The 24,005-nt window shown below is 47.3% G+C and overlaps 1 protein-coding gene across 1 annotated transcript in view; it reads left to right on the forward strand.

Annotated features, from left to right (window-relative positions):
- LOC130486850 (collagen alpha-1(III) chain-like) overlaps positions 1-7,138 on the forward strand; it is a 28,507-nt gene extending 21,369 nt beyond the window's left edge. The window contains exons 16-19 of the mRNA XM_056860150.1: positions 3,286-3,392; positions 4,083-4,163; positions 5,118-5,306; positions 6,973-7,138. Of these exons, the coding sequence (XP_056716128.1) occupies positions 3,286-3,392; positions 4,083-4,163; positions 5,118-5,306; positions 6,973-7,122 (527 nt within the window). The 3' untranslated portion in view covers positions 7,123-7,138. The remainder of the gene's footprint in view (positions 1-3,285; positions 3,393-4,082; positions 4,164-5,117; positions 5,307-6,972) is intronic.
- The last annotated feature ends 16,867 nt before the right edge of the window (positions 7,139-24,005 follow it).

A 24,005-nucleotide genomic window follows, 5' to 3' on the forward strand; every position in this document is an offset into this window, starting at 1 on the left:
AGTGACCCCTACTCCACTCCTAGAAGATGGCCAAGATGCCCTCCCTCTTATGATCTGCTGAAGGTCATAGAATCAGCATTGCTGACAGATGGCCTCTGCTCAAATACCTCTAGGAAAGGAGAGCTTACCACCTCCCGAGGAAGCTTATTCCACTGAGGAACTGCTCTAACTGTTAGAAAGTTCTTCCTAATATCTGGACGGAAACTCTTTTGATTTAATTTCAACCTGTTGGTTCTGGTCCGACCTTCTGGGGCAACAGAAAACAACTTGGCACCATCCTCTCTATGACAGCCCTTCAAGTACTTGAAGATGGTTATCCTATCACTTCTCAGGCTTCTCCTCTCCAGGCTAAACATACCCAGCTCCTTCAACCTTTCCTCATAGGACTTGGTCTCCAGACCCCTCACCATCTTTGTTGCCCTCCTCTGGACACATTCCAGCTTGTCTACATCCTTCTTAAATTGCGGTGTTCAGAACTGAACAACAAAACTCTAGGTGAGGTCGAACCAGAGTAAAGTGATACCATCACTTCACGTGATCTGGACACTATACTTCTGTTGATACAGCCCAAGATCCCATTTGTCTTTTTAGCTACCGCATCACACTGCTGACTCATGTTCTTTGTTTGGTCTACTAAGAGTTTAAATTTCTAATGGCTATGCACAGCTGCTATAAGGTTAAATTTATTTTTAAATATATGTGATTTGCACCGACAAAATAGGGCAGGGGAGAAAGGGTTAAATTCAAATCCAGCTTCATGAGTTGGCATGCTGGAGCCCTGAGGGCCCATGGCTGACCCCAGACAGGCAGCAGAGAGAACCGACCCCTGACCAAGGAGGAAAAGGATGTGATCTCCTTCCCTGAACATGGTTTCCAGCTGGAAATGGGGGATCCTCCTCAGGGGCTTTCAGGGCAGTCTCCCGTTTCTGGTTGGGAGGGGATGCCCAAGGAAGGAGCTGAGCATGACTCAGCTTTCTCTCCCACTGATGCTGACAGGGCTTGAAGGATCATGGAGCAACCACCAGTGGGACTCTACTCATGGAAGGCAGGGAGGGAGGTTGTCTGTGTGCATGTGTTGTGTGGGTTCACATGCACATGTGTGAGAGGAGGTTCAGGGAGATCATTTCTGCCAGAACCCTGCCCCTAACCTGGAACCAGCTTTGATTAAACCTCTCCCCCATCACTGATTCAGTTCCTCCCCTCCTCCTTTAGTAATTTTTAATCTTAACAAATTGGGAGCTAATTGATGGTCTTCAGAATCACATCTAGTTTGAGAAGGAGGAGGAGGAGGAGTTGGTTTTTATATGCCGACTATCTCTACCACTTAAGGAAGAATCAAACCGGCTTACAATCACCTTCCCTTCCCCTCCCCACAACAGACACCCTGTGAGGTAGGTGGGGCTGGGAGAGTGCTAAGAGAGCTGTGACTAGCCCAAGGTCACCCAGCTGGCTTCATGTGGAAGAGTGGAGAAACCAACCTGGTTCATCAGATTAGCGTCTGCCGCTCATGTAGAGGAGTGGGGAATCAAACCCGGTTCTCCAGATTAGAGTCCACCACTCCAAACCACCGCTATTCTTGGGCAGGCTGTGAAAAGTCAGTATAGTGGTGGTTACACCTATGTTGCTGGACACAGATGGGGATCTGACCCCAAAGAAGTAGAAAAGAGCAAGAGTCCAGTAGCACCTTAAAGACTAACGCAATTTCTGGCAGGGTATAAACTTAAAGAAGTGTCTGCTATGCATCTAACAGGTGTGCTGGCTGGTCCTCCATTTGCAAGAACCCTTCTGTAATCAGGCAGGAGCTGAGCACCTTTGAAGAATGAGGGGAAATCTTTCTCACAGCTGGGGAATCTTTCCATTTCTAAATTGGTCTGTCTTAGGCTCTGTCTTTAAGCACGTAACTATAGCAACACCTCATCCTACCTTGCTGAATGGTAGGAAGAAACAGAAGATGCGCTGCTGAATTTAGACACACTTGAGAGCGAACCACCGTTTCTGACAAAGGGAGCATTGATTCTCAAATGTTCATTCCCAGAAAATCTTGTTGGTCTCTAAGGTACTGTGTGTGTGTGTAAAGTGCCATCAAGTCGCAGCCAACTTACGGCAACCCCTTATGGGGTTTTCAAGGCAAGAGACTAACAGAGGTGGTTTGCCAGTGCCTTCCTCTGCACAGCAACCCTGGACTTCCTTGGTGGTCTCCCATCCAAATACTAACCAGGGATGACCCTGCTTAGCTTCTGAGAGCTGACGAGATCAGGCTAAGGTGCTACTGTTCTCAAATCTAGCTCTTCTACTGCACACCAACATGGCTACCCTCTGAAACCAGTTTTGTATGATTCTGTTGGGGCGCTGGAGGTTTCCACAGCACAGGACATTGGCCAGTATCAGACATGGCTCTTTGTTGAAGCAGAAGTGGTCAATGGGGAACAACCGGTGTAGACACCCCTCCAGGTTTCTCAGACCTGCACAAGCCTGACTGACATGCCGGCATAGAGAATACCACCTGACCTGCTCTGGCCTATTGTGTGAAGAGGCTTTCTTGTTCCTGCCATTCCCTGCTTTGTCCAGAGCTGACTGGTTGCACTCAAGTTGAATCCCCTCCCGACATCCATCAGGTCCCCATTTCATACTTAACCTTGGGTTTACTTCCCAAGTAGGGAAGGGATTCCAGTTCTAACAGTGAAAGGGTGCATGGCTGAGGAGTGTGGGACCAGCATGGAGCCAGCATGGTGTAGTGGTTAAGAGCAGTGGACTCTAATCTGGAGAACCAGATTTGATTCCCCTCTCCTCCACATGAGTGGCAGACTCTAATCTGGAGAACTGGGCTGGTTTCCCCACTCCTACACACGAAGCCAGCTGGGTGACCTTGGGCTGGTCACAGGTCTCTTAGAGCTCTCCCAGCCCCACCTACCTCCCAAAGTGTCTGTTGTGGGGAGAGGAAGGGAAGGCAATTGTAAGCTGGTTTGATTCTCCTTAAAAGGTAGAGAAAATCGGCATATAAAAAACAACTCTTTTTCTTCCATTGTCTTACAGCCTCTCTTTCAAATTGCTTTTAAAATTACTTTGCTCACAGCTGGACTCCACTCTGGCACCCTCCAGGAAGGTATGAGGCAGGTAAGGGCAGGAGTTATCACCGTGTAAGTGTGTATCCCTTTTCCTGTAAAAATTAGGTCCACCTTGCCCCTCTTTCTGCATCATCAGGGCAGATACTGGTTTAAATCATGGAAATGCCACCCCATATCTAATTTGGCCGAAAGAGGACTTAATTCCCCCCTTTCCTTTCAGGCTATTATTACATAGACCCCAACCAAGGCAGTCCCCAAGACTCTTTGTTGGCATTCTGCAACTTCACTGCTGGAGGAGAGACCTGTGTTTCCCCTGTGCAAAACCAGGTAAGAGTTGTGGTTGGGTGTGGGGAAAGCCTGGTTATGTAAAAAACGCTCCACAGCAGGGTTTTAAAAAGCACATACACACACACACGGCGTGGTTTGTGTAAAGTGCTGTCGAGTTGCAGACAACTTATGGCGACCCCAGCAAGGGGCTTTCAAGGCAAGTGAGAAGCAGAGGTGGTTTGCCATTGCCTTCCTCTGCAGTCTTCCTTGGAGGTCTCCCTTCCAAGTATCGACCCTGCTTAGCTTCTGACATCAGATGAGATCAGGCTATACCATGCTGCTTTCCTTCCACACATAGTGTTACTGGTGTTTATAAAATATCCTGGGGGTGGTGGTGGTTTACATACAAACTACTGAAAGATAGAGACAAATGCGTTGCTTTCCAAATGGCAAGATTTGCTGCTGCCAACACGAAGGATAAAAAGACGATGGGGCATGCTGAACCCGTGACTGCTCCACTCTGGGTCATTTGTCAGTTTTTATTTGTCTTTGGACTATATGGTCTTCCTTTCTTTGTAGTTGTATTTTAATACTCTCTTGAAAATGTCTAAATTTTAAAGTTGATTATTTTTTTATTTTATTCTGGTGCAGTTTCCACCTTATTCTGTATTGTTGCTATGGGTTTTTCTTTGGCTAGTGCAAGGTAGACTTGATTGTGACATTAAGCAGAAACTATGGTTGAAATCCCAGGTGCCCATCAAGGCTTGGTTGAGAGCATACTCTTCAGAAGACGTCTTCCAGTGGCTCAGTTCCCTGCCCGGCGGCTTCCTGGTAAATATTTTTTGCAGCCCACTGAGGTTTCCAGTACAGATTTTCAGATGGGGGATGAGGGCAGAATAAACCAAAAGTAGCCATGGCGGGTTAGGTTTGCTGTGGTGAAGCAAGAATTAAGAGAGAGCCTTCAGATTGGTCAGATGGAAGCAATGGGTGTAAGACTGAAGCAAGCAGGTTTTCACAAGAGTGGACGTTCAAACCCTCAATCCAATGAGCTTATATCCCTCCGGACGGGACTGGGTGAGCCCCGACTTTTAATGACCCTTCTGCCTCTAGACTATCCTGATCCAGATCACTCCACTGAATGGTGATGGATAGTTTTGTCAGACCAAGTTGGCTCCGCTTACATGACCCCTACCCTAACAAAACCAGTCAAAGATAGAAAAGTGGGAGAAAGCACAGAGCATCTGATCAAAGGGGAATAGCCCAACCAGAAAAAAGTCAAATATCTATTCAAATATCTATTTGGCTTTTTCGGGAATCGCCTGATCGGTTTCGAGCAGATTCCCAGCTTTTGGTATTTGGTCAACCCCAAACCCGAATATTGCTGAAATGGCTAATTTCAGGTTTATTTTCAGTTTGGGTATATCATATGCACTACCCTAAATGAGCTTCCTCATACCATTGGTCCATCTGGTTCAGCATTGTCTGCTGCAGCTGGCAGCAGCTCTCCAGTATCTCAGGCAGAGAAAGGTCTTTCCCAACACCTGGTGCCTGGGACCCTTCAATTGGAGATTGCAGGGGTTCAACTTGGGGCCTTCTGCAAGTCAAGTGAGCACTGTGTTTTTCAGCCATGATGTCTCCAGTTTCCCTGCCTGCATTCTGAAGCGGTACAGGCCTGAAGGGCACTGGAGCAATGCCTTTGAGAAAGACAGGGCTTTGGGGGAGTCGCATGTGGGTCTGTGTTAAGTGATGTTCAGTTGAGCACTGGCGCTCTTCTTTCTGCTGCAGTTGGAGTACCAGGGCTTGAGCACGGTGCAGCTGCGTTTTCTGAAGCTCCACAGCAGCCTAGCCACCCAGAAGGTCTCTTACTCCTGCAGACCTCATCATGATGGATCTGGACCACAGCTTGAAAAGGAAATCAAGTTCCTTGCTGACTCCAGGGAACACAGCTACTTGGCTACACTACAGGGATGCATGGTAAGAGAGAGGAAAGAGGGAAGCCCCAAGTGAGGTACTGGACAGGGCTGTTCTGATACACACGATTTGTGCATCGCATCTGGTGGTTCTCAAATTGACGGGTGGGTGGTGCAGGATCCATTCCCTTTCTGGGACTTTGCAATAGATCTAGAGATGCTTTCCTCCCTGCAGCAGAAATTCAGTGTGGCAGTGGCAAAATAAATTATGCTAACCATGGAAGCTGCAGAGGGGAAGCTGGAGAGCTTCTGGCCAGGGTATTTGCACTTCCTCTTTCCTTAACATAAGAACATAAGAAAGGCCCTGCTGGATCAGACCAAGGCCCATCAAGTCCAGCAGTCTGTTCACACAGTGGCCAACCAGGTGCCTCTAGGAAGCCACTAACAAGACGAGTGCAGCAGCACCATCCTGCCTGTGTTCCACCGCACCCAAAATAATAGGCATGCTCCTCTGATGCTAGAGAGAATAGGTATGCAGCATGACTTGTATCCATTCTAACTAACAGCCATGAATACCCCTCTCCTCCATGAATATGTCCACTCCCCTCTTAAAGCCCTCAGGGCTGGCAGCCATCACCACATCCTGGGGCAGGGAGTTCCACAATTTAACTATGCGTTGTGTGAAAAAATACTTCCTTTTATCTGTTTTGAATCTCTCACCCTCCAGCTTTAGCAGATGACCCCGTGTTCTAGTATTATGGGAGAGGGAGAAAAACTTCTTTCTCCCTCTTGGGTGGTGTTACGGTAGGAAGGGGAAATTGGGGTCTTTCCTTGCTGGGAAACAACCTTAAACGAAAGATTCCCTGGAAAACCCACTGGTAACCCACCACTACAGTTGTGATGTGACGTCACTCCATGGATCAGTAATGACCCGGTGCTTGCACAGGGGGCTACCTTTACTTTTATCCCACCACCACCACTCAGGATCTCCTGAGAACATCTAGACTGACCTGCTGAGGTTTCTCCAGTTCCTAGCATTTTGGCAGGCATTTCCCACATGCTTTCAAGCATACCTTTGCGGAAGCAAGGACTAGAAACACAAGTTTCTGAATAAAGCAAGAGCCCTAACCCTGGCAAGAGGCTCGGCACTACCATCATTATAGATGGAAAATTTAGGAAGTTAGCAAAATCGGGAGTGGGGATGCCATTGTAAGACAGGAGAAATAGAGAATGTAGGTCATGTTTAATCAGATGTGTCTTTTATGAGGAAATGTGCCAGAAATTGATTTTCCCACTTACTAATACAACAGATTTTAGCTCAGAGGTGGAGAAACTGAAATACCTCTTGTGGGAAGGAGATCGTAATAAATTGTTACAGGTAGCTAAATTCTGTGGCGATTAAAATTCGCTCAGAAAAGGTGGGTAGAGTCAATAATTTTAAATCCTGAGTTATTAAAATTTTTGGCCATTTTAGGGGGGGAGAGAATATTTTATCTGGGTTTTTAGTAATTGCTTATTTTCTATTTATAGTGTATTTAAGGTATGTTTGTTCTCTTTTGCTGGCAATCGCTGTACTAATAAACTGAACTGAACTGAATATTGCTGAGATCCTCAAGAAGCTGAATTTCCATGCCACGTTCTCTGCTTTTTCTTCGGCTCCTATGGAATTGCACACAGGCATACAAAAGGCCTGGCCATAATCCCTCTTTGTGTGTGTGTTTATGTTTCAGCTGGACAATGAATCCTCCATCACAGACACCATTTTCCGTTTCTCCACAGAGGATCTCAGCCTTTTGCCCCTGCGTGATTTTGCTGTGTTTCACAACGGGGACACCTCCCATCAGTTTGGGTTCACAGTCGGGCCTGTTTGCTTCAGCTAGGATTGTTTTTATCCTGCTCTTTTCTTTTCCCTTGGGGGGGAAACAAAGCTTCAAGACATGGGCAAACACCAAAGAGACCCTCGTGCTATATTTCTGGCTGACTCTGGAAGGCTGTGTTTTCTATTTATGAATTTCGTGCCTACAGCCTCATTACCCTACAGAGAAATGTTTCCTTTTGAAGGATGAAGAAGTATTGTTTACATTTACATGGCTATTGTTTAAATCCATTGTTCTATAATATATAATATATGTATAAAAGGTGTTAATTTAAGCAGCAGTGATGTTATTTTGGTGAGGCTCTGCCACCTCTGTCTGGACAGAAGTTCTGTGTTTTTAATGGCTGCATAATAACCATTTAAGAGCCCCATGGTGCAGAGTGGTAAGCTGCAGTACTGCAGTCCTAGCTCTGCTCACGACCTGAGTTCGATCCCGACGGAAGTTGGTTTCAGGTAGCCGGCTCAAGGTTGACTCAGCCTTCCATCCTTCTGAGGTCGGTAAAACGAGTACCCAGCTCACTGGAGGTAAAGTGTAGATGACTGGGGAAGGCAATGGCAAACCACCCCGTAAACATAGTCTGCCTAGTAAACGTTGGGATGTGACGTCACTCCACGGGTCAGTAATGACCCGGTGCTTGCACCTTTACCTTTACCTAATAACCATTTCCAGGAAGGAGGATCTTTTCTTGCCGATAGGAAAGAGTAGATTTCAGAGACTGGAGACGAGGCCATAGCTAAGCGGCACTGTTCATGTTTTGTATGTGGAAGTGTGTGCGTGTGTGTTAAGTGCCATCAAGTTGCTTCCAACTCATGGCGACCCTATGAATCAAGTATGTGGAAGGTTCCAGGTTTAATCTCTGGCGTCTGCGATTGAAGGGTTTGAAGTAATTAGTGGATGTGAGGGCGATCTGGCGATGACATCTGTCACCCCATTGATCGCCAGGGTTGATTCGTCTGATCTGGCTGGCTAGGCGGGTGTCCCCTCCCTCCCTCACCACTCCATGTGCGTCCCTCCCGAAGCTGCGCACTTGGTGGAAGAGGATGACCACCCCAGGTAGAAGGAGTGTACCGTTCTTCGGTCAAAGGTATACGATAGCTGCGCTCCCCTGCTAGTGATTAGTGTGGGAGAAAGACCTTTGCCTTTGAGACTCATTGCCAGAGTAGACAATGCTGAACTAAAAAGACCAATAGTTTGACTCGGTATAAGGCAGCTTGATGTGTTCACAGATCTGCCACTCTGTGTGTGTGTGTGTGTGTGTGTGTGTGTGTGTGTGTGAAGTGCCGTCAAGTTGCTTCCGACTCATGGCGACCCCATGAATCAATGTCCTCCAAAATGTCCTATCTTTAACAACCTTGCTCAGGTCTTGCCAATTGAGGGCTGTGGCTTCCTTTATAGAGTCAATCCATCTCTTGTTGGGTCTTCCTCTTTTCCGGCTGCCCTCAGCTTTTCCTAGCATGACTGTTTTTTCCAGTGACTCTTGTCGTCTCATGATGTGACCAAAATACGATAGCCTCAGTTTAGTCATTTCAGCTTCCAGGGTCAGTTCAGTCTTGATTTGATCTATAACCCATTGGTTTTTGTTGTTTTTTGGCAGTCCAGGGTATCCGTAACACTCTCCTCCAACACCACATTTCAAAGGAATCTACTTTCTTCCTATCAGCTTTCTTCAATGTCCAGCTTTCTGCTACTGTAAAGTGTCAATATGTTTTTTGAAAGAGAGCAGCCGTGGTTATTGTATGTATTCTCCCTTGAGTTAAGAGGACTTGAAAATTTAAGGAGATAAATGTACATTCTAATACTTGAAGATTCCAAAGTGCCCTGCAAGCATTTCCGCAGGCTTTTTCCCATAGATAAACAAACATGTTAAATCGTTTGCAGCATAGGGTACAACAGTGGGCAAAGCCGAACCTGTTGGCTTCAGCCTGCTGTGCAGTTCTTAAAGGCATTGAGTTTCTGTCCACAATAAACTTGGACACCCTAATGAAGGTACATTTTTAACAACACAGTGAGTCGCTTTGGAGGTGCCCTACTCAACTGCACAAACAATCTGTAGTCCCTTTTTTGCAGATCCTGGCCGGATATCATTGCCTCTCTGTCATATATTGGTTTCATCCAAAACTGAGCACCACAACAGCGAATCAAGGTTGGCCAGGTAATCTTTTCTTCATATTAGTAAGGAGAATCACATTGTTTTTTGCTCTCCTTAAATTCATTTATACTATGTGCTGTCCTCAGGAGCCATCCCTTGCAGCTCTGCATAAAAGGATCACAGCAGGTGTTGGGAAAGACCTTTCTCTGCTTGAGACCTTGGAGAGCCACTGCTGGTTGGAACAGGCAGTAGTGAGCTAGAACGTTTGGTGTAGCCAACGGGGTGAAGTGGTTAAGAGCAGCGGACTCTAATCTGGAGAACCAGGTTTGATTCCCCACTCCTCCCCATGAGCAGTGGACTCTAATCCAGAGAACCCGGTTGGTTTCCCCACTCCTACACATGCAGCCTCCTAGGTGACCTTGGGCTAGTCACAGCTCTCTCCGAACTCTCTCAGCCCCACCTACCTCAAAAGGTGTCTGTTGTGGGGAGGGGAAGGGAAGGCAATTGTAAGCTGCTTTGAGTCTCTTTTCGATAGAGAAAAGCGGGGTATAAAAACCAACTCTTCTTCTTCTTCTTCTTTAAAGCAGATTCATACATTTGAAGAACATAACCATGTCAGGTCTGACAAAATGGACTAATAATTTCTGCCATGAGTTTCTGTTAGACTTTAATGTGCCACAAGACTGGTTTGTCTGTAACAAACTGACACGGCTACCTCTTTGGCATTTTGCACTCCGAAAGGAGGTAAATCCAACATCCTTGCCCAAGGCCCTGTCTCTCTAAGCGGCTTACGCAGCTGAGGCGGTTGCGCTTGGAATTTAGGCGCCCCAGGCAACTGTCTAGGTTCCCTTTCAGGTTGGACTGGCCATCCCCTTTCAAGTAATACCAAGGGTAATATCAGAGGTTACTTTGTATGTGAACACTCTGAAGAGGAGCAGGCGAAAAAGCAGCTTTCTTTACACGGGGGGGATTCCTACATTCAGGGTCGGCCCAAGGATTTGTGCTACTCCAGGCCAATCAGTCCCTTCCCTGCACCACAGGGAAACTCAGACCGGGATTGAACCTGGCACCTTCTGCATGCCAAGCAGATGCTTCGACTGTGCCTCCTCACATGAACACATGAACACATGAAGCTGCCTTCTACTGAATCAGACCCTTTGTCTGTCAAAGTCAGTATTGTCTACTCAGACTGGCAGCGGCTCTCCAGGGTCTCAGGCAGATGTCTTTCACATCACCTACTTGCCTAGTCCCTTTAACTGGAGATGCCAGGGATTGAACCCGGGACCTTCTGCATGCCAAGCAGATGCTCTACCACTGAGCCACAGCCCCTCCTCCACTGATCCCAGACCAGCAATGGAGTAAGGTCCTGCTCAGATGCTTTGGCACAGCATTGCTTGGGGCTGCTGCTCCTGGGCCCAGTGATGGGGGAAGGCCCAGCCCCCTGTATGCATGGGTATGGCTTGGTGGCACCTGGGGCCGCTGCTTGCCATGCACCGTGCCGCCACCCCTCACAGACCTAGCAGTGGAAGAAGACTGCATGGGTGCAGTGCAAAGGGGCCCAGGGCTGCTGCATGTCATGCTGCCACCACTTCCAGATAGTGTTTCCAGCTCCGAGTTGCCTGGAAATTACCTGGAGATTTTGGGGGAGGGGCCTGAGGAGGGCAGGTTTTGGAGAGGGGAGGGACTTCAACGCCATAGAGTCCAATGTCCAAAGCAGCCATTTTCTCCCAGTGAACTGATCTCTGTCACCTGGAGATTAGTTGTACTAGCGGGAGATCTCCAGCCACCACCTGGAGGTTATGCAACAAAAATAAACCAGCACTAGACTAAACCTCTCAACATGTATTGTATATCTTCACTTACAATGTGCAAACACAACGTACAACCTATAAACATACTATACACATAAGAAAACCTACTCTTACAACAATACAAAACAAAAGAAGTCCATACAGATCCTCTGTTTCAATAAACTTGAACAACTAGCATCTTATCAGGGTTGCAAAGGTAACACCAGTTCTTCTGCTGACAAAATAGCAGTCCAACCTGGAGTAGGGTTGCCAACCACCTGGAGGTTGGCAACCCTCCTCCCAGACCTGGAGATGGACTGGGCCTGCCAAGGGCCCCAGCAGATCCCATGACACTGCTGGAGGACCGGTTTGGAGCTTCTCCATCTCTTTGCATAGAGTGCCTCCCTAGGCGATCGTCTAGGCAGCCTGTTGGGTGGGCCAGCCCTGCCAGCTATCAGTGCAGAGTGATGCCCCGTGGGAGGGCAGCAGAATGTAGATCAGCCTTAACAGAGCTGTCATGGGAAACCAGCCGGTTCCAGCTACATTGTAGTTTCTAGAATCCTGTCCACTTCCTTTTTGTCTTCCTCTAAGGGGCGGTCTCGCAGAGGCGTATTTTCCTAGGCTTGCGAACAGACAAGACTCGCAGGGAAGGGTATTCTTGTCCTCCCACCACGCTTGTTTTTGTCACCAAGAAACAAAGCGTCCAGGTGTTCCTCCTTCCCCATGCTCAGGAATGGTGTGGGTGGTGCTTTTGACAGCACCGGCATGTTGACGTTGGGCTCAGCTGGTATCGCATCAGTGCAGGGACAGGAAAGGTTTCGAAAGGGTTGTTCTCAAGCCCTGGGTTTGTGAAGCCGTGGACCTAGGGTTGTTGCCACTGTGCTTCTTTGCTCCTCACTGACTGGATGTCCCCTAGTTTGGAAAATCTGGTCTGGCAGCCTTAAATGTACTCCAAGGGTTATGATCATCCTAGAAAAGCCTAAGTGTCACAATTGGTGGCAGTTTTTTTAATTAGAATAAAAGGTAAAGGTCCCCTGTGCAAGCACAGGGTCATTCCTGACCCATGGGGTGACATCACATCCCGACGTTTAGTAGACAGGCTTTTGTTTACGGGGTGGTTTGCCAGTGCCTTCCCCAGTCCTCTTCCCTTTACCCCCAGCAAGCTGGGTACTCATTTGACCGACCTCGGAAGGATGGAAGGCTGAGTCAACCCTGAGCCGGCTACCTGAAACCAACCTCCGTCGGGATCGAACTCAGGTCGTGAGCAGAGCTTGGACTGCCTCTGCGCCATGGGGCACACTTAAAAAAAAAAAAAAGGCCCATAGAAAAATGGTGGTCAGTAGCCCCTCCGTAACTGTTCTCTTCTCCCACAATGGCATCTACATTTCTCCAAGTGTTGCTAACCTCCTGATGAGATTTCCTGGAACAACAACCAATCTCCAGATGAAAAACCTTTGTAGAAAATGGCTGCTTTGGAGGTTGGACTCTATGGTGTGTGTGTGTCCTGCTGAGATCCCTCCCCAAACCCCACCTATCCCCAGGTTCTACCCCCAAACCTCCAGGAATTTCCCAACGGGGAGCTGGCAACCCTAGCTTCTCCCCAAATTGTTCTTGTCTTTTACCCAGCCACCCCAATACCTCCAGACCGCACCAGCATCTCCAGTCAAGGGTGGGCTCTCTGCCAGCCAGGGATGTAAGCTATGGAGGGCACTGGGGCTCAAGCCCCCCCCCCATATTTCTCACCCCCCTCCTGGCTGTCAGACTCTCCAGGATTTCCCAGCAGGGGCGATGCTTCCTGCCCCCATCCCCCTGGGCTGCCAGGTAGCATCATGAAGCTGCTCGGGCTTTAGGTTCTCAAGTTCAGTCCGTTCTGTTTGCCTTTGTAGCAACTTAACAAGTTCCTCGGAAACACAGAGCCGGTTTTCTTTGTTTGTTTTTGTAAAGATAAGAGGAGGAGGGAAACGTCAGTGGATAATACTGCCTGTGAAGAAACAATAAAGAAAAAGAAAGAGCAGGGAAGTGGGAAGGGAAAGATCAATCCATCTAGCAATCAGGAGGCCTCAGTGGTTGGACTAAAGGATATATTTTCTGTAGCCTGCAACACACGCAAATCTAGCTCATTGAAGTATGGCTAGATTTGAGTCCTTTATTCCATTCTTTATGCTCGTGGACCAACAGGTCATGAGCAGAACAAATTCAATGCATTCCATAATACAAAAAACCCAAACATACAAAAATATAATATCTAAACAAAGCCTTGGGTGGGAGACTGATTCACTAATGGAAGATCTGCATGCCTACCCATCGCCACAGGGGCTTGCAAAGCCAGGCACCCACCTTGGTCTAGTAAAGTAATTTCATTGGCCAAAGCAAGTCTTTCTGAGTGGGAAATCTGATTCCTATCAAGCAGCCAGGTGAGCTGCTTACCTTTCACTGACCTTCTCTGAATGTCTCCTAGCCTAACAACCTGCTCCAGGCATGGGGGAAGCCAGCCCTTTCATCCACCCTGCCTGGATTAGGGTTGCTAGGTCCCACTTCGCCACCGGCGGGAGGTTTTTGGAGGCAGGGTTTGGGGTAAGAGGGACTTCAATGCCATAGAGTCCAATTGCCATTTTCTCCAGGTGAATTGATCACTATTGGCTTGAGATCAGTTGTAATAGCAGGAGATCTCCCGCCACCATGTGGAGGTTCCCCAGATTAAAGCCCACCACTCTTAACCACTACACCACACTGATTTTCTACTGTAGGGACAAGAGATAGGGTTGCCAACCTCCAGGTGGTGGCTGGAGATCTCCCGCTATTACAACCAATCTCCAGGTGACAGAGATCAGTTCCCCTGGAGAAAACGGCCGTGTTGGCAATTGGACTCTATGGCATTGAAGTCCCTCCCCTTCCCAAACCCTGCCCTCCTCATGCTCTGCCCCCAAAATCTCCAGGTATTTCCCAACTCAGAGCCGGCAACCCTATTTCCCCATGCGGCTGAGATTTGACATCACTTTACACACACACACACACACACATACACACACATGCACTTGGCGCTAATGCTGGTCCTGCTGAAGATCCAAGCCAAGGTATTTCTCACATCCCCCTGCAGTACTCACAAAGTGTGTGTGTAAAGTGCCTTCAAGTCGCAGCCGACTTATGGCGACCCCCTTTTGGGGTTTTCGTGGCAAGAGACTAACAGAGGTGGTTTGCCAGTGCCTTCCTCTGCACAGCAACCCTGGTATTCCTTGGTGGTCTCCCATCCAAATACTAACCAGGGCTGACCCTGCTTAGCTTCTGAGATCTGATGAGATCAGGCTAGCCTGGGCCATCCAGGTCAGGAACCTCACAAAGAGGTTCCTCCATTTTGCCAGTCATATGCTTCACAGCCAGTAGAGAGCAGTAAAGAGTCACTTGAGTAGCATTCCAAGAAGAGCTGGTGATATTTAGGAATGAAAGCTGAAGGGCAGGATGGATGTCATTTAGATAAGATTTGCAGTACACAGATCATGCACAGAGTTCTCAAGAAGTGGGGGGGGGACACCATGGAATTATTAGTGTCTTTCTGCTGTTACGGTACATGCAACAAAAAAATGAGTGGAGAAATTGTGTGCATTTTTTAACACGAAGCCTTGCCAGGCCAAAGATTTTTTTCGTTTTGTGTTCAGTGAATTTTCCTATAAACACTAAAGCAATATGGAAACAATATATGGCTAACAGTTAATAACCAAAGTTTAATTGGACCCTGAATCTCTTGAATGTATTTGTTAACATATACAAACTTAATCCAACCTTGCAATATAAATCTGTCCCTGACTTTGTTTTTCACAGAGTATTTTAAACAACTGCTATTTAATGGAGAGCCATAGCATCAAAGAAGGGGACTTTAAAAAGAATTGCATTCTAATGTTTAGTGCATTATTCTGTGATTAGAAAAATCAGCATATACATAATGGAGAATCACAATTACATAGCCTAATTATCCAAACTCAGTCAAACATTTGTTGAATGTATATACATCAAAACATCTTGTCTGAAATTTTGTTCTGGTTTCACTTTGTTCCACTGCTGAATAAATGGTTTCCAAGTTTGGCTAAAATACTTCTCATAGCTCATCTTTTAACAAACTTTTAGCGATTGATGAGTAACAATAGCCGGGGTGGGGTAGGGTGGGGATTTCTCGCGTATGTGTGTGTGTCAGCTGAGAAACATGTGCCTCTGCAGATTTCTTGTTTGCCTGTGTATGAGAGAAGGTATTTCTGGTATCAGAAGAAGGTGAGCTGTGACTCACGAAAGCTCACACGGCCCACATTGTTTAACATGTCCACCAAATGGTATTGCACGAAATAAATATATCACTGCCTGGGTAAAACAGCTGAAGACACTTTCTGAGAAGCGGATACTGCGTTATCTGCTGTCAAATAGATCGTGGCGACTTTTCTCTTTATAGCTTCAAGGAAAAAATAAATTTAATTTCCCCTTTTTAAAGTGTGAAGTGGTTGATGGATAGCCAGTGGCTGTTAAATCTAGGGAAAGGAAAGGTCATACACTGCCAGAAACTTTGTTAGTCTTTAAGGTGCTACTGGACTCTTGCTCTTTTTCACTGCTACAGACAGACGGACACCTGCTTCCCATTGTGGTATTTCTGTGTTTCATGTACCAGGGTACATGAGCTCATGAAGCTGCCTTATACTGAGTGAGGTCATTGGCCTATCAAGGTCGGTCTTGTTTACTTTGACTGGCAGCAGTTCTCCAGGGACTTGGGGGAGGGAAGTCTATCAGCCCATTCCTGAGCCCCAAAGCCGAAAGTCCATAGGAGGCATGCAAGTGGCCGCACCAGCGTCCTCGCCACTTGTGCTAGTGCCTGTGCCACCAAAACTGGTGCCACTAAGACCGGCGTTGGGGTGGTTATGCCAGCCTCTGTGGAATGCCGCAGCAGCGTAGCCTCCCATCAGCATCCCAACGGCGCAAGTGCTTGCGCCGGTGTCTCGAGGTGTTCCCAGGGCATTCGGGGCAGAGCTGCTGGTAGGCAGCTTCCTAACCCCTTCCAGCCTGGGATCGCCCCCCTCCACCTCAGTGGTGCTGCACCAGGTTTTTGCTGGCGCAGCATCGCTTTAACCTAAGGGGCTCCCCCCCCATTTTTATTTTTGAGCGTTAAATGGCCCTTTTTACTGCTCATGGCAGCCTCCAAACCTCTTTGGAGGTGCCACGGCGGTGCCCCTGCCATGCCGTCCCCAAGCACTGCTGGGCTCAGGAATGGGCTGAAAGTCACCTACTGCCTGATGCTTTAAACGGGAAGTGCCACAGTTGAGCTGGGGACCTTCTGCAAGCCAAGCAGGTGCTCTGCCACTGAGCCATGGCTCCTCCCCGTTATGTATGCTGAGTGTATGAGGGATGGGGGAATTAGCAATGGTAAATGTTTCCTAACACTTTGATCTTTCAGACATATCATGCATGATATGATGAGTAGTTTTCTGTGCCGGAGCGGGCACACTTCCTTCAGTGGTTTGCTGTTGCTTCGGCTTGGAGTTCTTTGGCATGGCTTAATCTGAATTGTAACTTATGGGCTGGCTGCCTTCCTCGAATATTCTGCTTTGCATGGATTTTGAGTCATCTGTAATGGATCCACCACTTGCCTTTCATACTGGAGGCTCTTTGTTTTGCATCCTGCAAAATGGGCGCATGTCTTCCGGTCTGTCCCTTAATTGCTTAAGTGCTTAATAATACGATAGACGTGTGCAATCTGTGTCTGGTTTTGCCTGCTTGAATGGGACATTTTTTTTAGTTTTCTCGTGGTGCTTGTGATAGTTGGAGACAGTCTGGGTTGAATAAGAGAGATCTCTGCTGCCCTGTGTATTGACAGAAGAGTTTCTGTGTGCTTTGCCTTGGACCTCTCCAGACACTGTCCCAAAGGAACGTGCAAGTGCAAAAAAGTATTTCGACCCTAACTCCACACCTCCCCTGTCTACACCTAGCCCCAACATTTTGGATTTCAAGCGTGGCAATTAACTTAACAGGCAGACAAAATCCAGAGGTCAGCCTCAAACATGGACACTAATGGGTGAGGATCCTGTGTGATACTATGGTTTGCTGGTATGCTGGGATTCAGGCTGAACACTGTACAAGGTACGAGTGCACAGCTGACTGCCACGAGGGAGGATGCCAACCCAGAATTCAGGATCCTTCTGCCAAGACATCTGTAAGACAAGACCATCCACCTACAACGCTCAACCCGCTAATAGGCATGAATTAAAAAAAATCAGTATTTTTTGGATCCAGGTATATCGGAGCCAAAAAAATATATCGGTATTCCTGATCTTTTGGGATCCCAATACCAGTGTGGTATTTGAATCCAAGTTTTATTCAGGAATCCGAAATTATTTGGCTCCATTATAACCTATGGGGAACCTATCCAGAGGTCTGATTTTTAAGCAGCAGCAACAGGCCTTCCAGAGAAGCAGAAGAAGCTTAGCACTCCAGAAGCCTCTATCTGTATTTCCCTTCAGTTTTTAATTTTATTAACATTGCAGACTAAATCAATTTCCATCAATCCAGAAACAATTAAAAAAGGCATAATAAAAGTAATACTTTTTAAAGGGGAGACATCACAAGGTGGATCCACATAAGTCTAACTTGTCTCCTACTACTGAGCTAGGCATTCACATTGCTATAAAATCACAAGGGGACAAAAGCCCATCTAATCCAGCACCTTGGCACAAGGCAACATGAGTTGTCTCAAGGACTCAGCCACCACTGCAACAAGCTTTCACCTACATAGACAAAGGGGACAGGAACTCTACACAAAAGTAAAGCCTGTGATTTGTTCATATCTTGAAATGCCTCTCTCTGTAATGGAGTCTAGCTGCAGCCAGGGCCTGCTTTTATGCTCTTTGCCCATACAAGAATTTAAAGGAAACCAGCCATGAAACAGCTCCTGTGATTGGGCAAAGAGTACCGCTCCCCCTCCCTCCTGTTCCCTGAGAAACCTGAAAATGCAAGGAACAAGGTTGTTGGACTCCACATTTCAAGCCAAACAACCTGTAAAACAACTGCAGTGATTGGGCAAACAGTGCAGATCCTCTTATTGAGATTTCTTATTTGCCTGTGAGAAATGCCTCATCCTCCCTCCCTCCTGTTGCTCTGAAAACCTTCAAAGGTGGGGAAAAGGCAGCCTTGGACAGCCCCTATTTGGTATTCTCGAATAAATCCAAATACTTTTCCCCCAGGAGTTTTTTAGGATTGGTACAGGAGATTCTCTAATGTGTATTCAGCTGGGGGGGGGGAATACCCCCCTCCCCAAATACTGGTAAGGTATTTTGGGGATATTTTTTCAGCTCAGATATACCCGAATGTATTTGCTAGGCCTCTGTGCCTCTGCTGTAGGCTTTCTGGGACATCTAGTCGGCCCCTGTGAGAAACAGGATGCCAGACTTGATGGACCATTGGTCTGATCCAGCAGGGCTCTTGTGCTACTATATTTATATACAGCTACCAGTCGTATCATGAGCACAACCTATTAATGTAATAAACTTGGAGGAAATTTAATTAGATGCCTCTTTATGCCACCCAACGCCCTGTCCTGGCTGTGACTCCTGTTGCCCGGAAGAAATGGAAGGGGGGAAATCTAGATCATTAGGGCGAGGAAAAGAGTATTCTTAACCCTAATCATGCACCACTGAAGCACCAGAAACGAAATGGCACGACGCTCTTCAAAAACATACCCAGTTTTGACTTGAACTCACTGTGGTTCTTTCTCTCCACCCCTTCCTTTCCCCAATGGTCCAGGAGGAATATTTCTAAATTCCACACCATTAAGGACAAAGACAAGATTATTTTAGAGCACATTCTTTACCTGCTATCGAAGTTCGACTATTCAATATGTTTTACAAGCGGATGTTCTTGCAAATTAAACAGTGAATCAACTGCTTGTTTTGTCGCTTTGGTTACACATCCCACAGGCTGTCGACCTTTTAAAATTTTTATAACTGCCACATTTATATATTATATATGTTTATCCTGCTCTGCCTTTAAGGATCTGTGGAAGGAGTAGGGCCGGCTGATCAAAATTATGAACTCTGATGGTATACGTAGAATTAGAGTTGTCAGTATACCAGAAATTCAGGATCTGTCTTTCAGTCTGGAATGGTTTTGAATGTCTAATTGCTGCTCAGTAAGACCCATTTCAGTTTGGCTTCTCCCTTGTGTAAATCAAGCCTATTTGTTCTTCTTCTTTTCTTTTCTGTTTTCTTGTACCAGATTTTCCCCAAAAAGATGTATACTACTTTTAATCTTCATTTGTGCGTCTTCAAATCAGCACAGTGCGTACATGTACAAATAATGTGCATTGTACAGAGAAATGCTGTATAAATTGCATATGAAAAACCACACCACATGTGCATACAAGTGGGTTGACAAAACCAGCCTTGAAAAAAAGATTGAAACCATTCGCTGAAATATCTATTAATATAAAAAGAAATCAAACAGGGAGCACAGGTTCAACCCTGCTCTCAGTCTAGTTGCCAGAGAAGCAAGGCCATTTCTGTCCTAGCCCCGCCTCTGGGACCCTCAGGGTTGTTGTTTGTTTTAAGTTGTGTAAACCTTTAAGTTAATAGATTGCTTTTGCGCTGGGCTCTGCTTCCTGGACCTGCCAGAAAAAATGGGGTTTTGCTCCTTGGTTCTACCACCTGACTTCCTCTGGGCACCAGCTCTTGACAGACAGGACCCACCCAGGTGCCAGCTTCGATGTTTTGAAGAACTGGCAAATCTAGTTGTGTTTGATTCCTCGGGTGTGAACTGAAGATACAGAGACACAAACAAAGGTGGCGGCTAGATTTCAGCTTCTTCCAGCCAACTCCCTGTGTGTTAAGGTCTCATCTGCTCCACACCCGCAGATGAACTGAGGTCTTGCTAATTCTGGTTTGGCTTTGCAGCTCAGCTCTTGCAAAGCTCTTTTTCATAATTTACCGGTAATCAATTGTTTTTAATTCATCAGGAATTTATTGCTTGAGTAATTAAATTAAGACTTGGGCAGTCCGTTTTTTCCAAAGTGTTCAAAAGATGCCTGTTCAGCAACCCCTTTTCTCTTTATGGGGAGGGGCTGTGGCTCAGTGGTAGAGGATCCGCTTGGCATGCAGAAGGTCCCAGGTTCAATCCTCAGCATCTCCAGTTAAAGGGACTAGGTAAGTAGGTGATGTGAAAGACCCTGCCTGAGACCCTGGAGAGCCGCTGCCGGTCTGAGTAGACAATACTGACTTTGATGGACAGAGGCTCTAATTCAGTATAAGGCTGCTTCATGTGTTCATGTATTCTCCATGGGGTCATTCTAGCCCCTCCCAGCACAAACATGTCCCAGTTGAGAGGAAAAATAAATACCTCTGTGGTAATAACAGTTGCATTGATGCGAGTATGCTCTTCAGCCCCGGTGTGTGTGCGTTGCAGGGGGGATGGGACATGCAGGAGGAGGGGCACCTCCTGGCCCAAGTCTGGCAGAGTCCTCAGAGTGTAGCTCATCTCCATCTGCCAAGCAAAGCAAAGGCAGACAGAGTCAACAGGATACCTTGTGCATAGTGCCGTTTTAGCGCAGGCCACAAAACCTCTCCTCTTTTTCCTCTAAGGTGCCAACGACGAGGTAAACACTGCAGCCCGGCAAAGACACAGAGGCTTAAGACGTCGCCTTGAAACCATTTTATAGTTTTTCTCACTCTCTTTTTGCGACTTGGCCACAACCTCTGACCACTTGAGGGAGGGGGGAGGACACACACAGTGCTTTTCTGTGTGTACCTTCCCTCTGGAGGCAGCAGAAGGTATAGCCCTCCTGGCCTCCCCCCCCCCTGCCCCATTTCACAGTTATCCCTCAGGAATATCTCTGGAGCAATTTTTCATTTTGCATCTAAATTTCAGCCTTTTAAACACATTCAATCCTGAGGATTTTTACTTCTTAAAAACTAAGTATTAATGGGAGAGCTGACAGCCCTTGGAGTGGTTAGACTTGGATGAAGAAGACCTGGGTTCAATCCCAATGTGGCTACTGGGTGATCGTGGTCTTTTATGCATGGCTGTTTCACTTCGGGTCTTTGTGTTAATTACGCATGCCATTTCTGACCGTCGGAGGTCGCCTCGCTCTCCCCCTGCGTTTCCCTGTGTTTTCAAATTTGAGGTAAAACAGGTCTCTGAAAACGCGGGCAAAACGCGGAGAAACGCAGGGGGAGAACGAGGCGACCTCTGATGGTCGGAAACAGCATGCATAATCAACTGAAAGACCCGAAGTCGTCAGAGGGGTGACGGCGAGTGAAACAGCCATGCATAAAAGACCCTTGTGTCAGTTGCTGTTTCTCAACATAACCAACCTCACAGGGTGGTTGTGAAAATAAAATTAAGGGAGAGAAGCCTCTGCATGCTGCTGTAACATCCTTGGTGGAAGGGTGGGGTAAACAATCTGATAGATATGGCACTTCCAGTGGCAAGGCGCCTTACAGACTTTAGCCACTGAATGATCCATTGAAAACAATGGGAGACTTCATTTCTCTCCCCCCACCCATCATTCCCATTTTACAGGGGCAGAGGAAAGACGAAGCCTGAGCAAATGGGTTTCACCAAAACTAGTAGTGAGACAGAAAGAAAGCAAGAAAGCAAGATCTGGAGGACTTACTTGGCCCGATTCTCTGTTATACCTTTGGACCAGGCTTGCCTGAAGAAGCAGGGCCCCACATTGTCAGTGACAGAATTTGTGAAGATTTTATCCTGCCGTTCCTCTAGAGAACTCAGGGCTGCACACGTGGTTGCACGCTGAGCAGGCACCCATTGTGGGTACCACTTTCCATGTCTGAGCTGTAAGCATACGGGCTGCCTAAACTCCCAGACAGGACCTGGCAACCCGATATGCAGGCACATGACTACTGTTCCAGCTGCGTGCCCGCTCCAAACGCTACTGGACAGCCACTGCGCGCTCAGTTGAAACTGACATGGCTGCTCCTGTGAGCTCCATGCAGCCGGCAGCTAGGAAACAGAAGCAAGGGCAACCTCCAGCGAACCTGAGAGACTCCATGTTCCTGTGTAAACTCTGTTCCAGCTGCAGCCATGTCGTGGAAAGCAGACAGTCACGTAGTCAGTGCCAACACACACACCCTCTCCCATTGCAACATCAGCAGCTTAATGGGCAATCAGCAGCGATCCTGATATCAGCGATGAGTCGTTCTTCCAGCGATGCAGCAGCGATCCCCAGACATTTGCAGAGATTGCATCTATTGTTCCAGAACGTTAATCACTTCAGCAGAGATCTCCCGGTTCCTCCCGGGTTGCAAAAGCCATTGGAATCAGAATAGATTTTCAAATTCTCCCTAGCCCACCCCGACAGCCACAGATTAATCCTTTTGTCACCTTTTGTCACCTGGGAACCTAGGAGGGGTAAATCCCCTCTCCCTGCCACCAGAAAAACAGTATATCTGAGGTGCCCCAAGCCCATAATGGTACCTTAGGTCTTTCCTGGCATTTTTGCCGTTACTCTGTTGGTTTGGTTTTGCGCAGCCTGACCACGCTCCCTCCCACCTTGCTGGCCAAGTCTACAGGAACCCCTTGCCCCCGCCTTTGCTCTTAATGTCTTCTATCTTAGTCTACGTGAACTTGGACAACACTTCTTCAAGAACGGTAAATATCACCCCATCAACGATCCCTGCCACGTTGGCATCTGTGCTTGTATTACTCTCTTTGAATTTCTTAGACTTCTCTGTATGTGTGTATGCATCACTGATTTGAAAGAAAACAATTTGAACTCTCTTAATTCGGAATCCTTTGCTTCTGTCTTTATTTAAAGGTCACAGTTATCGGCTCTGGTATACAAAGGTTGCTCCCGCTTTATAAATATTGTAGTTTGCCATCTTGCTTGCTAATTCCCCAAGTTAAAGGGCAATTTGGCTAACAGAGCTGAGGGGTCCCTGTGGAGCCCAAAGCCAGTGCTACTGAAGCCAGCTGGGTGACCTTGGGCTAGTCACAGCTCTTTTAGAGCTCTCTCAGCCTCACCTACCTTGCAAGGTGTCTGTTGTGGGGAAGGGAAGGGAAGGGAAGGGAATTGTAAGCCAGTTTGATGCTTCCTTAAGTGGTAGAGAAAGTTGGCATATAACAACTAACTCTTCCTCTTGTTCTCAGACCTGGCTAGGGCCCTCCATCGGTTTACCCGCTGCTGCATCCTGGGTGAGCCCACACTCAATGTGGGTACCACTTGCCAGGTCTGAGCTGAGTAACCCCTGCAGCGTGACTAGCAAAGTCACTGGGGCCTGGGTCAGGTTTCCTCTGGCTACCAGTGGCCCTCCCGATCAGTGGCCCACTGGGAAACTTCCCTTGTAAGTTAAATGGCCCATCTGCCCTGCCCTATATGGAAAAGATGCCAGGTCTAGAGTGAATAGGATTTGTTTTGTCAAGGCAACACCTCTTGGGTTTGTTTTTTTCCCCTTTGCAATACCATGCATTCATTTGCGAGCTCTCTGGGGCCGACGGAGGCGGGTGAGGAAGGAACACAGTTTCTTCAGCGGAGAGGGAGGAAGCCCTTGTGCCAGGAATCTCTCTCCAATCCCCACCCCAGATAAACTCCTCCACCAGCTCTCTGCTTGGGTTCAAGTTCCCACACCTTCTCTCCTCCCCGGTGAGACACACCTGAGGATTAGGCAGGGATGAAGCCTGTCCTACCAGTTTCTGGGGAGAATCGTTTGGGCCAGGAAGGGCTGGGCCGCCAGATTGCAATCTTGGCTGAAGCAATGTCAGGAATGGAACTCGGTGCCAAGGAGGAGCTGCTGGCTATGCTGGTTTTGCGGTAGGGCTTACCTGAACGGCGCATCCTTGGGCTACCGTTTCAGATGGTGGGGTGACGGGACAAGGCTTTCTCAGCAAGGGCTCTCTCCGAAGCTGTTCTTGAGCATATTTCGCTCCACAAAAATTAAAATAAAATAAAGCAAGGTCCTTGGATAGCAATAGTTGCGGTTTCTTTTTAATACGTTGACCTCATAATGACAAGAACTGAATTCTCCTAGGTC

The sequence above is a fragment of the Euleptes europaea genome, chromosome 14, assembly GCF_029931775.1.
Source record: "Euleptes europaea isolate rEulEur1 chromosome 14, rEulEur1.hap1, whole genome shotgun sequence".
Taxonomy (NCBI): Eukaryota; Metazoa; Chordata; class Lepidosauria; order Squamata; family Sphaerodactylidae; genus Euleptes; species Euleptes europaea.